The sequence below is a fragment of the Dermacentor silvarum genome, chromosome 5 (assembly GCF_013339745.2).
Source record: "Dermacentor silvarum isolate Dsil-2018 chromosome 5, BIME_Dsil_1.4, whole genome shotgun sequence".
NCBI classification, from domain to species: Eukaryota; Metazoa; Arthropoda; class Arachnida; order Ixodida; family Ixodidae; genus Dermacentor; species Dermacentor silvarum.
The window spans coordinates 89,622,044-89,636,724 of NC_051158.1; the positions used below are offsets into that span (position 1 = coordinate 89,622,044).

The 14,681-nt window shown below is 49.2% G+C and overlaps 1 protein-coding gene across 3 annotated transcripts in view; it reads right to left on the minus strand.

Annotated features, from left to right (window-relative positions):
- Positions 1-14,681, minus strand: part of LOC119453582 (cytochrome P450 3A31) — a 234,461-nt gene that overhangs the window by 152,588 nt on the left and 67,192 nt on the right. Inside the window, exons 11-13 of one of the 3 annotated variants that reach the window (XM_049668267.1) lie at positions 12,378-12,466; positions 9,238-9,378; positions 865-1,030 (exon numbers count right to left, since the gene is read on the minus strand). The exons of 1 other annotated variant lie outside the window; for it this stretch is intronic. In XM_049668267.1, the coding sequence (XP_049524224.1) occupies positions 865-1,030; positions 9,238-9,378; positions 12,378-12,466 (396 nt within the window). The remainder of the gene's footprint in view (positions 1-864; positions 1,031-9,237; positions 9,379-12,377; positions 12,467-14,681) is intronic. One more of the 3 variants, XM_049668265.1, reaches the window with a different exon arrangement.

Consider the following 14,681-nt stretch of genomic DNA (forward strand, 5'->3'; position numbering starts at 1 on the left):
CTTTCGCTTGGTGCACTGGTGCTCGTGTGGTAGCCCTCTCGTCCCATCGGACTTTCCGAGAAGCTCCTTTCGCGATACACGGGGCCCTACCCCTCGCTGCGCCAGTTGACGCCAGCGAAATACGAAATTGCTTTCGTCAATTCTAAGTCACCTTCTACTCGGTCTTCCAAAGATTCTACGTCACCCTCGTTCTCCGAAGCCGGCGCGTGGTGCCCGAGCCAGCACCGCAGGCCGCTCCAGCTTCCTGGGTCGGGCAGCACGTACCGCTGTCGCCTTCTGGCCTTTAAGGCCGCTGCTGCTTCCTCGGGTTCTCGTCGCGCAGGACCTAAGTGGCATGCGACGTTGGCACCGCAGACTGCTGCTGCTTGCTGGTTTGGGCAGCACTCACCTCTATGGTACATAACTCGCCGCGCCGAACTCGAAAAACGGCTCAGCGGCGTTCAAATGCTTATTAATGCCCTGGAATTTGGTGAAATTTGGCAATTTACAAGACTAACTGTAAAAAATTGTTTAATTGATTTGAAAAGTTTTTTTCGCTACGGTTACCAGACTTTAACTCATTCGTTTCAGTACAACACACGTCATGAAAATTAGTGCACTGGCTGCTGGCCAAAACGGTTTCTCCATTCTCGTCTACTTAGGCAGGAACTCCCGAGCTAAGGCTTCCTCCTAATGATGCAGCCTTGTTAGTTGGCAACATGTGTCTCGACGCGCGATATCGCCACACTAGCGCAGCCAGTCGGCCACGGGCACCCAGCTATGGCTCAGACGCTTGCTGCTCTACCTCAAGGAATGGCAGGCTGTGGGGCTTTAATGGTTTTGTTTAAAGAATTACTGCTTTAGCGGTAGCTGTTTGGTACTCACGTTCTTGTACTTGCCGCTGGGCAGTAACCTGTACCGCATCACAAGCAGGGCGAGTGCGACGATGAACTCCACCCGCGCGAGCGTAGCTGCAATACACGTGCGTGGTCCGAGTCCATACGGCAAGTACGACAAGGGATGTATGCGGTCCTTGTTTGCCTTGCTGAAACTGTGGTAGCGTGTAATATAGAGAGCGAAATGCGATAAATATATCGAAACACATAAATGTGAACAAAAAGAAACGAGCAAATAATATTTTTTGCAGAAAGATTAGTTGAATGGAAGACAGATTACCTCATTCTTGTTTTTATGTTAAAAGGCAGTTTTTTTTCCTGTACCCGAACAGAATTGCTCTCGTTACGGTAAAGTGAAAAATTTGTCATCAATACTGTTGGTGAAATGATATTTGTTCATCTTTTTACTGGCCTTGTTAACGTTTGTCTGGAGGTACTCCACACAAACGTTAACAAGGTTAACAAGGCAGACAAGTATCTTATGCGCAAGCACATTGGCCGTAGTTTCTGAGTAGAGAGAGAGAGAGAGCCAGATAGGAAATGCAGGTAGGTTAGCAAGAGGCGAGTTTCCGGTTTTGCACCTTGCACTGGGGTGGGGGATATAGGGGTCCGAAAGAGGGAAAAAAGACAGAGAAAAAAACCGGTACAGCTAGGTAACAGAAAACAGGCGTTCGCACAGGCCCGTCGATCTCAAGAAGCGCAGTAGTGCCTTGCACGGCTTTCTGGTGCGATGTTAAGTCGCGTCGATATTGCACAATTTATTCTTATGACAAAGGATTGTCGTTCAACTGGTTCAGCACGACGGAAAGAGATTGTCTCTGCACACTGTAGTGCAGGCACTGGCAAAGAACTTGCTAGTTGCTGAGTAAGATGAGTTAGATGCACTTCCAGTCGGGGCATATTATGCTGCTCAAAGTGTGCTTATATAAACTCGCAGAGTGAATGATAGTTAGACGCGTCGCGTAGTCCCAGCTGTCTTGGCGCCACGTGTCTTGTCGACATCCCATATGTACTACGCATGACGTGCTTATTTGTGCATGTATCATCTGTGACAATCATGTATCAACATTTCACTCGTTTCCACTATACGAATGCTGAATGCATAAGAGGAGTAAAAGTTACTGCCTGAATGAAATAAACTACCTGTGGCGATAAACTACATGTGACGTCACTTCAGCCATATTCTTCGGTGGCCTTAGGCTCAGTGGCCCGCCATGTTCGGTGGGCAACATTGTTTCACCGCACGGAATAAAAACGTACGAGGCACAGGTGCTCGGAGTCAGTCATTCTTCACCACCAGCACGCTGCGTGTCACCTCTGGGTCGAAGGTTGGCTCGACCCCCCCTTACTCACGTGTCCGTGGCGGATCATGACACTGGTGACGAGGGAAGCCCACGTGTCGACCCAAGCCACCGAGAGCAGCGAAACACACCCCTCCGTTCCTGCCACCATGCCGCTGTACGGGAGAATCGAGCCATTCGAGGGTGATGGCCGGGTCCGCCTGGCCAGTCTACGAGGAACAAGTTGACGTGTTTTTCTGGGCGAATGACACGGCCCTAGGCGAAACAGCGGGGCATTTTCCTGACCAGCTGCCGGACCCGCATCTTCAGTGTCTTGCCCGACCTCCTCAAGTCGGCCACACCGCATGTCAAGACACTGAGCAAGCTGTCAAGACACTGAGTGACCCGAGGGCCCCTCCTTCGCGGCGGCTCCGGTGTTGAAGTGTAAACGCTCCATTAGCGCGGACGGTGGTAACAACCGGAGCCGCCGCGAAGGAGAGACCCTCAGGCAGTTCATCGCAACGAGTGCCTGCGCCTTTGGACTGTTTCGTGTGTGGGATAAAAATCCCGCCATGCAGACATGACTCCTGGAGCTTCTTGACCCCTCGCTGGACGACGTCGTGAAGACAGCGCAGGCGATGGAGGCTGCAGCTAAGGACGCCGGCGAGATTGCTCCCGCGACCGGCTCACCGTCGACGGAAGCCGCGGTCACAAGATGGCGACTATGGGCGGTACGTGCAGTCACTGTGGTGGTGACCATTCCCCCTCAAAGTGTCAGTTCTCCCAAGCACAATGCTTCACCTGCGGAAGAACTGGGCACCTTGCACGGGCTTGCCGAGGGAGGGGGGAGGACGAACAGTGGACAATAGCAGTAGCCTGGATCAAGCCCAGGTTCCACACAAGCCCACGGTCACGGTAGCCGTTGCAAGGGTTCGCGACGGGCACGTGCGGCAGCAGGCTCGGATCCTTCCGTGCCAGGCTCCACGTCGTGGCCGAGAACCCGCCAATGTTCGACATGTGGCACACAGGCCTCGTTCCGTCGTCTGTGCCACCGTGTATGCTGACCGTTGAAGTCTGCGGGCCCTCCTTTCCATGGAACTGGACACAGGGGCCAGGGTGTCGGTCATGGCCGGCCGGGAAACTGTTCGAGCTTACCTACCCCGGCGTGTCGGTCGAGGCTTCGGGCGTCATGCTGCGCACCTACGTCGGACAGCTCTGCCAGGACCAAGGGCAGGCCCAGGTCACCATTTGCGTTGGTGACAGGGAGGCAACCGTTCCCTTTATTTAACCAAGGCGTCGTCACCGACGCCGCTGGGCCGAAACTGGATTCACGCACTGGGCGTTCGGTGGCCAGAGTAACAGAAGGCCGTCGTACATGTGATTAGAGACGTCCAAGCCTCCTGAGCGATTTGAAGTCCCTGTTGCAACCGGGGGTGGGCACATTCGCCGGCACGACGGCTAGCATCTATGTTCCCGAGGAAGCTCAGCCTAGTTTTTTCAAGCCTCGCCCACTGCCGTTTGCCCTGAAGGACAGGGTCACCCAGCAGCTGCAACGCTTACACCGAGAGGGATCCTAGTTCCCGTCAAGACGTCTGAGTGGGCCGCGCCCATAGTTCCAGTCCTCAAGCGAGACGACAGTGTCAGGATCTGCAGAGATTTCAAGGTTACCATCAACCCAGTCGCTACCGTCGAGAAGTACCCGCTGCTCCAGATTGAAGATCTCTGGCCAGCGTTGTCCGGGGGAAAGAAGCTCACAAAGCTTGACCTCAGAGGCGCGTACAAGCAGCTGGTGCTCCAGGATGCAACCGGGACGTATGTCATGAAATCTACAACATTGGGGCTCTTGCGGTACACGCGCTTACCATTTGAGCGGTGAAAGCACAACGCATACAAAGGTAGGAGCCGTGTTGCAGATCGTTTTCAAGATACGGTGTGCCCGACCGTCCGACGCCGCGCAATGTAGAAGTACACAGTTGCTCGTCCAGCAGAAGCCGCAACCTCTCCCTGCTCCGGTGCCTCCTTTCACTTGGGAGATTTAGTCGCCAGTTCCCCTTCCGCCCGGTTCCAAGATACGCATTTGATGCCGCAGCTGTATGTAGCCTCCCCTCCCCCTCTCCTGCCCCCCACGGCCTTTCGCGTGACGGAAGAAGTCGCGTTTGCTCTCCGCCGTGCGTTCGCTCCCCGTGAAAGCGCGCATCCCTCGCGCGCTTTCGCTCGCACATACACCATATGGCACGCGGCAACAATTTTGTCGCCGTTGGACATTATACGGAACCTCGCAGCGACGGCGACGACGACAACGATGCCGGCGGCAAAAATCCACTTGGAGTGTCCATATAATTGCTATCGCAATAAAACTTCTGACGCTGCTCCACGAATGTCCAGTTCTCCTCTGGTCGAAAACCTGCGAGCCGTCACCAGAGGCACCGGCAACAGTCACAGACGCCGCGAACGTTCGGTGCGAACCTGCGCAAAACGCGGACGGCGTCGACCACAGTTCTGCGTGTTGCTGGTGCTGCTACAAGTGTATGATGACGATGGCGTGACGACGAGGGCATGACGAGAGTCGAATGACAGCTGGAATGACGACGATGTAACGACTTCGACGATATCACAACCACGAGCACGTATCTAGTGGCCAAAGCCATTGGGCATCTTTAGCCACTTCGTCAGCGTAGTAAGCGTGACGGTGACGGCATGACGAGACTCAGATGTGAAAGCTGGAATGGTGATGATGAAATGACTACGATTAAATCGCGACTATGATCTCATACCCATTCGCCCTAGCTGGAAGACAACTTGGACTGCGGTATTGGCGTAGAGGCTAGCAAGCCAGATAGATATACATACATGCGTACATACGTACAGACAGATAGATCAATAGGTAGACCAGTTAGGTAAATAGATACACTCTAAAAACAGTTGCACCCTTTGGGGTGCATTTTTGCCACACAACAATAATCGTCATCTGTCTTGCTTGCGTTTCCTATCTTGAAAACTCTGCACTTGCTACTTTCCTATCGAGAACGCTGTCTCACGCTGATAACGCTCTTGTCGTTCGTGACCGAGAAGTGCCGGGCGCACAGCGTTACAGAAAGGAAAGCCACGCAAGTCAGATGACGATTATTGTTCTGTGGCAAAAATACGCCCCACAGGGTGCAACTGTTTTTAGAGTGTAGATATAAAGAGAGATAGATAGATATATAGATAGATAGGCTCAAAAAGCTCGAAGTAGGTAAATGATGCTAATCGAATAAAAAAGCTCCGTCGCATGCCCCCGCGCGAGGGGCACGTGTAAATGCAGAGCATAGTGGGGTTCCGTGGTGAGTGGAGCCCGCGCCAACCCGCTTTATATTCCTAGCGCGCGCGTTAGAGGGAGAGGGGGTGGAGAGAGGGCGCGCTATCACGCCAGCACCTGCTGTTGCTACGGTGCTTGCAGCGCCGGAGCGCGACTCAACTACGACGCTTCGCGCGCTGCACATGTGCTGCAAGCGTGATGCGGGAGAGGAGGAGTGGGGGAGAGGGCGCACCTGTGCTCGAGCTGTTGGGGACGGACGGCGCACTCTACATGTGAGTTAAAGAAATGCTCTGCACTTAAAGAGCAATCTACATTTTTACATTACACTGGACCATATTCAAGCGATGCTTTATATGCCTAGGCGAAATCGCCTGTCCACGGAAAACTATCATCAGTAGCATTGGCTCGAGCGTCGTCTTCCGCAGCTGGCTGCGTTGCCGGTAATCATTCAAGCGCACTTCTCTTCTATCGTCGTAATGGGGAGGCCGCGTTTACGGGGGTATGAGCCATTCATTGTCTTACGTAACGGACATATTTAATTTTGAGGCAATTTTATTTCGAAAAATTGCAAGCTAGAATGGCAGGTGAATACTGCTAACCACGCCACCGCGCAAACTCGAGACATCGAACGCAAGCGACAACGTCAGACTGGGGCAAACCGTCGACGACGTCCTTCTCTCTGTCGGAGCCGAAGGTGTCTATAACCTCAGAATTGATAAATGCGTTAATGAATCCTAGGGATTAACTCAGTGATAAACACCGGGGTCGCACTTTTCAGCTTCGCTGGTTAACCATCCTCACAGAGTGGAAGGGCCGACGAACTTTTGTAGCATTTTTATTGCCGGATGATAACGGACATGAACGTATCTGTGAACGGCCTGGTTCACAGATACGTTCACAGGTTAAGATCGGTGCTATGTTCAGCTGCTCTTAAGGCAAATGTTTTGTCTGTAGAGTGGAGTGACAAATTATACCAGCTTTTAGCTCAAGTTATTATTGGGATAGTGAATTGATTATCTTCAGGATAATATAACAATTTGCTGTTTGACTTGAATATATGCTGCCCATATTTTTAATAAGTTGAGAGCAAACAAAAGAATGCATCAAAATGCTCTTGTTCACTCCGCACACAATCGCTGTCAAAACGGTGGCGTGAGCAAGCGCGCCAGCCGCAGCGAGTGAAGGTTGGTGCGGTCTATAGGTGACCCGTAAAATAACAAGGGGTTGTGGGATGCGCCGTGTGCTAGCTGTTTCCGGTTCGAGTCAGCGCAGCCGCCGCCACCACTTCACCGTTGAATTCCACTGATGCGCTTGCAGTCCTTTCTTCTTTCTGGGGTTTTACGTGCCAAAACCAGTTCTCATTATGAGGCATGCCGTAGTGGACTAATTTTGACCACCTGGGGTTCTTTCACATGCACTACAACGCAAGCACACGGGCGTTTTCGCATTTCGCCTCCATCGAAATGCGGCCCCCGCGGCCGGGATTCGATCCCGCGAGCTCGTGCTCAACAGCGCAACGCCTTAGCTGGCTGAGGCGCTTGCGCTTGCAGTCCGGCTTTGTCCCACTCGAAGATTACCCGGTTGCAGGTACCTAGCAAAACCATCGTCGGCTGTTCAGCCGTTGGCTGCTCAAATTCAAGCGTTAAAGGTGAACGCATATAACAACTGCCTTGGAGCAACCCTTGCTGAGTCAGCTGTGCACAAGCAGTCAGAGTAATGGCAGCACTTCCAAAACTGTAACAAGGCAGAGACCATCCGTGAAGAAAAAGAAAATGAACGTACAGTGCCGCTTATCAGGCGGCGTTTAGCTGTGTAAGGGCGTACATGGAATTTTCTTTCTCTAACATTGACTCAGGCAACCGGAACTATTTCAGTACTCGCTATATGAAACGAGGTTTTACGGCGCGAATTTAAGCAGGACACAGCGAGATACATACATATTACTCGTAACCAACTAGCCCTCCTTAGCTCCTTCAGCACACATAGAAATAATGCGTAGCCGTAATATGACGGCGATACGGCCATTGTTGACAAAAAGCGAGAACGTCTAACTACGTACCACTTCAAATGAACCTAGAGTTTCGACCGATAAATGCCGTTGACAGCGCGCAAATTTATCATTTTCAGCGCTACCCGCGCCGTTATAACAATGATATCGGTTTTTAGCTACGATCACGGAGCAGCATGCACCGCTGTAGCCATCGCCTCAGCACCCGATTTTCTAAGTAATGCTTCTATACGGTTGATAAATTATATGATAACGGTAACTTTTTCACCTGTCTGACTGACCCGCAGGCAGAGCAGTAAGTGACGGTGCGTCCAAGCAACGGCAAATGTCGTAGAGCTAAACCTGGCGGAAACAAAAAAAGACCGCCGAAATTAAAACCAGAGTTCCTCTATGAATAAAGCGTATCCTTGCCTTTCTTCGCTCGTCATCGCCGCGGCCAGAGTGAACTGAAACCTAGAAATCAGCTGCAAGAATGGTATGACATTGCTGGTCGACAAAGGGGACGGAGCTTCGCACGACTGAGAGTTGAAACCGCGTAGAAAAACACGTGCGCCGGGCATGCCGCCGCGTCGTCCGTCGAACCCGAAGCTGCTAGCAGACGGCGCGCCCCACAATTCCCTGCGATTGCTCGTTTTACGGGTCACCTATTGCTTCAACGGAAACTGAGTGGCGAAAACACAGCGCATACAAAGGTAGGAGCCGTGTTGCAGATCGCTTTCAAGATACGGTGCATGCGACCGCCCCGCACCGCGCAAAGTACAAGTACGGAGTTGCTCGCAGAGCAGAAGCCGCAACCCCTCCCTCCCGCGCTGTTTTCCTCCTTTCGCGTGGGAAATTGAGTCGCCAGTTCCCCTTGCGCCCGGTCGCAAGATACGTATTTGGTGCCGCAGACAAACATCGCCTCCCCTCCCTCCCGTCCCCCACGGCCCTTCGCGCGACGGAAGAAGTCGCGTCGTATCGTCATCGTCATCATAAACTTCTAGAAGCACATTTCTCAGAGAAAATATGTCACTACTGTACCAAACTATTTACGGTACATGGCAGTCCAAGTTGTTTTGCAGCGAGGGCGAACGGGTATGAGATCATCCTCGTGATACATTCGTAGTCATTTCATCATCGCCATTCCATCTTTCTCATCTGACTGCCTGTTTATATGTTAGCGCCTCCTTGGCACGTAGCATCTCTGACGGGGCCGCGGCGGCAAGAAGCAGCAGCTTCCCCTTGTCCACGATGATGCGAGCGGCTGGGAGGTGGGCGATCTTGTGCGTCTCGATCAGTTTTACCAAGGGTTGTTCTATGTCAGGAGACAATGCTGTTGAGCGTTTAGTGTCTTCCTTTGCCAGAGTAATCTGATAGCATTCAGACTTTTTTGTTAGAGGTCACTGAAATTTATTAGAAACCTGGGATATTAGTGCTGCTCAGCTTTCATTCAACATGCCAGAGAGAGTAGACGACGGGACAGTCGATACACGGACAGGGAATTTTGATCGTTTTAGCTTTCACAGTGTTTGCTTTGACACGTTTCTTTTAAAGCTTGCCAGCCAAGCAAGTTAGAGAGCATTTTGATTTTGTGCCAGCGCATCGTTACCTGTGTCTCATACGTGTACACCGTACGGATTTGAATGAAATTCAGGTGATACTGTTTTTGTCTTGTTTTGTATATCTCTTGTCCAGTCGTCTTCGCTTTGTTCATGCGGATCAAGAAAAGTGTTTATTTGGATTGGATACGGGATTTTACACTGTATATCTTTAGGCTAGAGAAGGCTGTCGTATTACCGTTCAGGATCAAACTTTGTCGGTTCCGGCCACAGCCTGGGATCGTAGTGAACATCGAGAGTGGGAACGGAAACGCTCATGCCTTTCAGGATGCGAACCCCGTTGCACTCGTAGTCCTCGTCACATACCCTGCGTACAGAGCTGCAAAGATACAATTATTTTGATGCAGTGCTTGGCATGTTGAATGAAACACCCAGCAAGTTAGTCACTGCCAAGGAAGCCAAACGCCACCTAGGGTAAGAGAAGCACAACATAATTCTCCCGTTTTCGGCTTCAATGTCTAATTTTATTGGTATCTAGCCCACGAATGCAAGATATTTATAGTTTCTTTCTTCTGAAGGGTCGCTGCCTTTTACCTAAATCTATTTGACGCCGATGAAGCACCAAGCACGGGACAAAAGGAACGCAATACGGACATGTATAGTGGACGACCGCACTTTAGGTGTTTGAAATCAGAAGAATGGTTACTTGAGTCTAGCTTCGCACTTCGAACGTGGAGGTTATTAGACATAGTTGAAGAATGCGGAAGATGTCGGCCATGAAAAAACAAAAAAAATAGCATTGCATATTGGAAACTGTAGCAGTAGGAAATAACGGGGCGCATATGTGCGCTGTGTGGCTGCGGTGGCACATTCAAACAAAAAGCATGTTTTATGGGTGGCTACGACTAATCTGGTTGATCATTCGCATCTGTCTGATTTTATGATTTCTGTACCCGTTGTGCCCTGGACACCCGTGGTGCCCGATTACCAGGTTATGTGGCGAAATGGTGCGTACTATCTATGGTGCAATTTTTGGTCTGCCCTTTTCTCTACTGATTTCGAAAAGTTTCGAACTGATGCGCTTGATGTGCTGCAGTTCAAATAAAAAAATCATGGTTGTTTTTTACTTTTACGCGCCAGAATCACGATTTGATTATGAGGTCCGCCGTAGTGATTTATTGCGGCCATCTGGACTTGCTGAACGTACCCAATGTACGGTACGGTGGCGTTTTCGGATTTCGACCCCATCGAAATGCGGCCACCATGGTCGGGATTCGATGCCGCAACCTACATCAACACGGCAGATAAGGTTTCACAGTTGATAGTAACGCTCGCTTCGCCCATCTCCTCTACTTTCGGTCCTGAGTTTAGCGCTGTATCGTTGCCAAGTACAGTTCACGAACAATTCCAATAGGTTTCTAAAAAACTAATTCTAGCATAAAACTACGAATGAAACCCGCCGTACGGGTTTCTTAGAAAGAAACGAAGGAACATTCGTCATGGTACTGCGAACCCGGTGTCGCAGCCTTCCTGGGACAGTCGCTCCACTAATTAAGCAAACTGATAGGCTTGCAGACGGAAGGATGGGAGCAGTTTAGTCAACAAGTTGGTAAGATAAATAAGCAAATGAATTCTGCTGAAATTCTAGAGCTGGAGAAACTTCCTTGAAAGGGAATGCTTGCATATATTCAGTATATGCGCAACAAAGAAAACCAGTTAAGGTTCTTCTGAAAGAAAGCATTACAGTTAAAAAAAGCCATAGATCAAGAATTTGGTGTAGTTATGTTGCCGTGTTACGGCCGAGCATCGTTCGCCACTTTTTCTTATGCCTTCTGCGTAAACATTTACCAACAGCTCCAAATTTTCAGCTGGTGTCAGTAGCGACCCTCGATTCCCACCGCCGCCGGGCACCCACTGGTTCAAAAGGGTACAAGCGTACCCCGGCCTGGCGTTCGGCTTGCTTCAGGGGTGATACGCTTGGGAAAGGAGCCTGCGCCCGGAATTCCCGTCGAAACCAACGTGAGCACGGAAAACACGTCAATGAGGCCATTTATTTACTCTGTTTCGTAGGTTAATTGAGTAGCGAATGTGATTTTTCTCCTGGTTTACCTCTATGCCTTTCCCTTTTGTATCTGTTCAATTAGCGCAAGTGTCAGGTTACCAGCATTGTTTTGGCACCCAAAAATGTGAAAACCTTGGAAGCAGGAGGTAAATAAATATCTGTTGAAAAATTGTGCTTTAACTTCAATTTTTATTATGTATCACTCGATAGTGAAACTCAATAGCTCGAACAAACAGTTTTTTGCCAAGGCATTGTACCCTGTAATATGATGCGACCATCTGCGTCATCACTTCATTTATGGTAGGGCATTTAGTTTTGCAGCGTTAGCTGTTATGGGTTCATTCCAACAGCCGTTCCGGTTCGCGATGGTGTCCGCCGCCGGTGCGGTCGGCGGCGTGCGCCAACCGTAACCGCTATTACTGTAAATGCGAAAAAGTACCCGGTTCCCGCCGGGATCGAACCCGCGCCCGCTGTGTGGGAGCCAGATAATCTGCCGCTGAGCCACGCAAGCGCTTGCTATCGGGCACCGGAAAATGCCCTATAAACGCAGGCGCAGATGATCGGAGCCTCCACCAGTATGGTGGCGCCATCTAGTTAAGGTGCCTGCAAACGCAACGTGCACAGGCGCAGACGACAAGCTGCCATTCAGACGAGGCGCGCAATAAAAAAAAACGCGATCCCCCGCCTCCGCCGGTATGGTGGTGCCATCTAGTTAAGGTGCCTGCAAACGTAGCGTGCGTAGGCGCAGACAACGAGATGCGATTCAGAGGCGCGCAATCAACGTGATTGCGATGTGAGATGTGCACCACGTATTCTGGATACCTCTTCGGTACACGTTATGGCGTCTCCTCGCAAGGTACGAACCGCTCCTGAAGACGCGAATCGTAGAACTACGTGCGCGGCTACAACCAGGCATCATCGGGCTCAGCACACATGCTGTGCAGAGAGGATTACAACCTGCAGCTTGCCGTCGACGCCGGGTGGGCAGTTCAGACCATTCTTGTCAAAACGTGGCGAAGAGACTTTGTCGCGAAGACCCTGGTGTGCGTGGTGCTGAAATTTGAGCTACCCTTGAGCACCTAAGGTGTGCGCTTTAGGACGGAAATGATAATTAAAAAATTAGATTATGGGGTTTTACGTGCCAAAACCACGATCTGGTTATGAGGCACGCGGTAGTGGGGGACTTCGGAAATTTGGACCACCTGGGGTTCTTTCTCACCAAAAGCTTGATAAGTTACACAATCAGGAAACATTTACACTAGAAACCTAGTCAAAGTTGACAGAAACAATTAAAAAATTGGAATGTACCATCTTACCCTGGAAGCGAAGGATAGAGTCTCAGGGATTCTGACAGCACTTGGCCCAAGTAGGTGAGTTCACCGAGGCCGTCGTATGTGAGCTGCCCCTGCACAGTGGCCGGAGACAGTGAAGAATAACCATGCTCAAAATGACGTCATAACATGTGCTCAATAAAGCGGTTTCACTGCTTGTTAAACTCTAGCAGAAGAGAGATTAAGTGAGAGAAAAAGAAAGAAAGCAACTTTAATGAATACTGGATGTCACGTGGCCCCTATCGAGGCCAGGTGGCAAGCAAAGTCACAGTTAGGGTGAATATCGTAATAGGGATCACTGTTACCTATGGGAAGGCACTACTGAATATTCGCCACCACGCAAACGCCCGGATATTGCAGTGGTTTCCATGCGGGGCCGTGTATCATGATCAACTTGAATTCTATAAGTCAGAGTTGTCATACGTAAAAAAAGCAAACATCTAGTCCGTAAACACCCATAAAGGTTACACAGAGCTAAACTTGAAGAAGTAATAATGGAAGTGATTCTTACGGTGAACTTTTTCTTTTATTAAGGGAATCGAAAGCTATGATGGCTTTAAAGTTTTGTTTCGGAGCACAGACGGGCGATAGCTTCTTTCATTGACTTTTCTCACAAAGAAACTGCTTATGATCACACCGTCACCTAAACATCGTGACCGTATCGGCTACTTCATTACTTCTCACTTGTTTTATTAAAGCGCACAACCATGTTTTATAGTGCTACAGACTATACCTCCACGTGGAATCTCGAGGGACAGTACTAGTGCGCATGCTACTCGCAAAGGATACGTGGTGATAATTTGTAAGTTTTCGGAAGTTTTAAATTCATCTGTGTCAAATAGCATAATTCTTGCCCTTGAGCTGGATTTTCGAAGTAGCGGACATTAGTAGCACGAGAAATCGAAACACACATTCAGCTAATTACCAAAAATTCACGATATATTTTTGCAATAATTGCTCTACGGCCTTTATTGCGATTTACCAATTTTAGTCGGTGAGATTGCCGAACGAATCCACTTGAAATAAATCTCCAGGATGACACCAGTTTCGATATATTTTTTAGCAAGCTATAGGACGAAATACGCATCCGTTCAAATACTTTTGTGCTGCAATTCATAAATTAGCGTTTTGTTAAAAAAATAAGTCAAACAACCGTTCATCCTTACAGCGTATTTTATAACACGTATCTCCAAACTGGTGTCATTCTGGAAATGCATTCCAAACGGATACGCTTTACAATCTGACCGACGGCACTGGTCATCCTTTAGCGCCTGTAACATCGTTCATGTGAGCACATGACGTTCAGGCATTGTTGAAACTTCAGCTTTTTGCCCGGCATTTTTTGGTAAATTGGAACATGTTCCCTAAATTAATTAGGAAGATAATTAGTGATTTTTCATTATTTGAATATGTATTTTTATTTCTCGTGCAAATAATGCCAGCCTCACTGTATAATCCAGCACAAGGGCTGGAATTATGTTGTCTGCCGAAAGGCGATTTTCAAATACTCCGGGAAACATAAACGTGATCACACTGTATGGCATTCGCTCTGCAGTTAAACCCTTCAACCGACTTATGGAAGCATAAGCGCCACAGCAAATTCTATGAGAAGGAGCAGTAGCTAGAAATATGCGTTGCGTGAGTCTGAAAAACTAGCAAGCAACAAACAAACAGACGAACAGAAAAGGTTCCAACGTCATAAAAAAATTGTGAGGGTTCCAAGCACTGGTCGTCTTTAACATACACCCTTTAACTCCTGTAACAGCGTTCATGTGAGCACATGACTTTCAGGCATTGTTGGAGCTTCAGTTTTTTTGCCCGGCATGTTTTTGTTCTCGTTTTAAACACAATTTTTATTTGCGGCGGTAGTAACAAGCCCGCGCCGAATTCACGAAGCTTTTCGTACGTAAGTGTTGTTTGTCATTGGTCAAATGCATTCACTAGTAGCATGTCTAACAATTCAGTTGGCTAGCATCTGCTCTTACGAAAAGTTGTAGCTCAAGAACTTAATCGTGAATAGAGGTTTCTTGTGATAATTATCACAAGAAACCTTTCAACAGGCCTCTTAGCTACGAAGCAGTACGTTGAGAATATTATTTAGAGTAATTTTCCTGCTCATCACCTCTCCTATCATCAATAGCAGCACTTTTAGGCAGTGATTTCTTTTTTTGTGTGTGTGTTCCATCACGCTCGGCATAACTAACAAAACATAAGTGTGCCCGCCGAGCTAGACACTACGCTCACCTACTAAGGTATTTAGCACGCGAGTTATTTGCAAGTCCAATAACG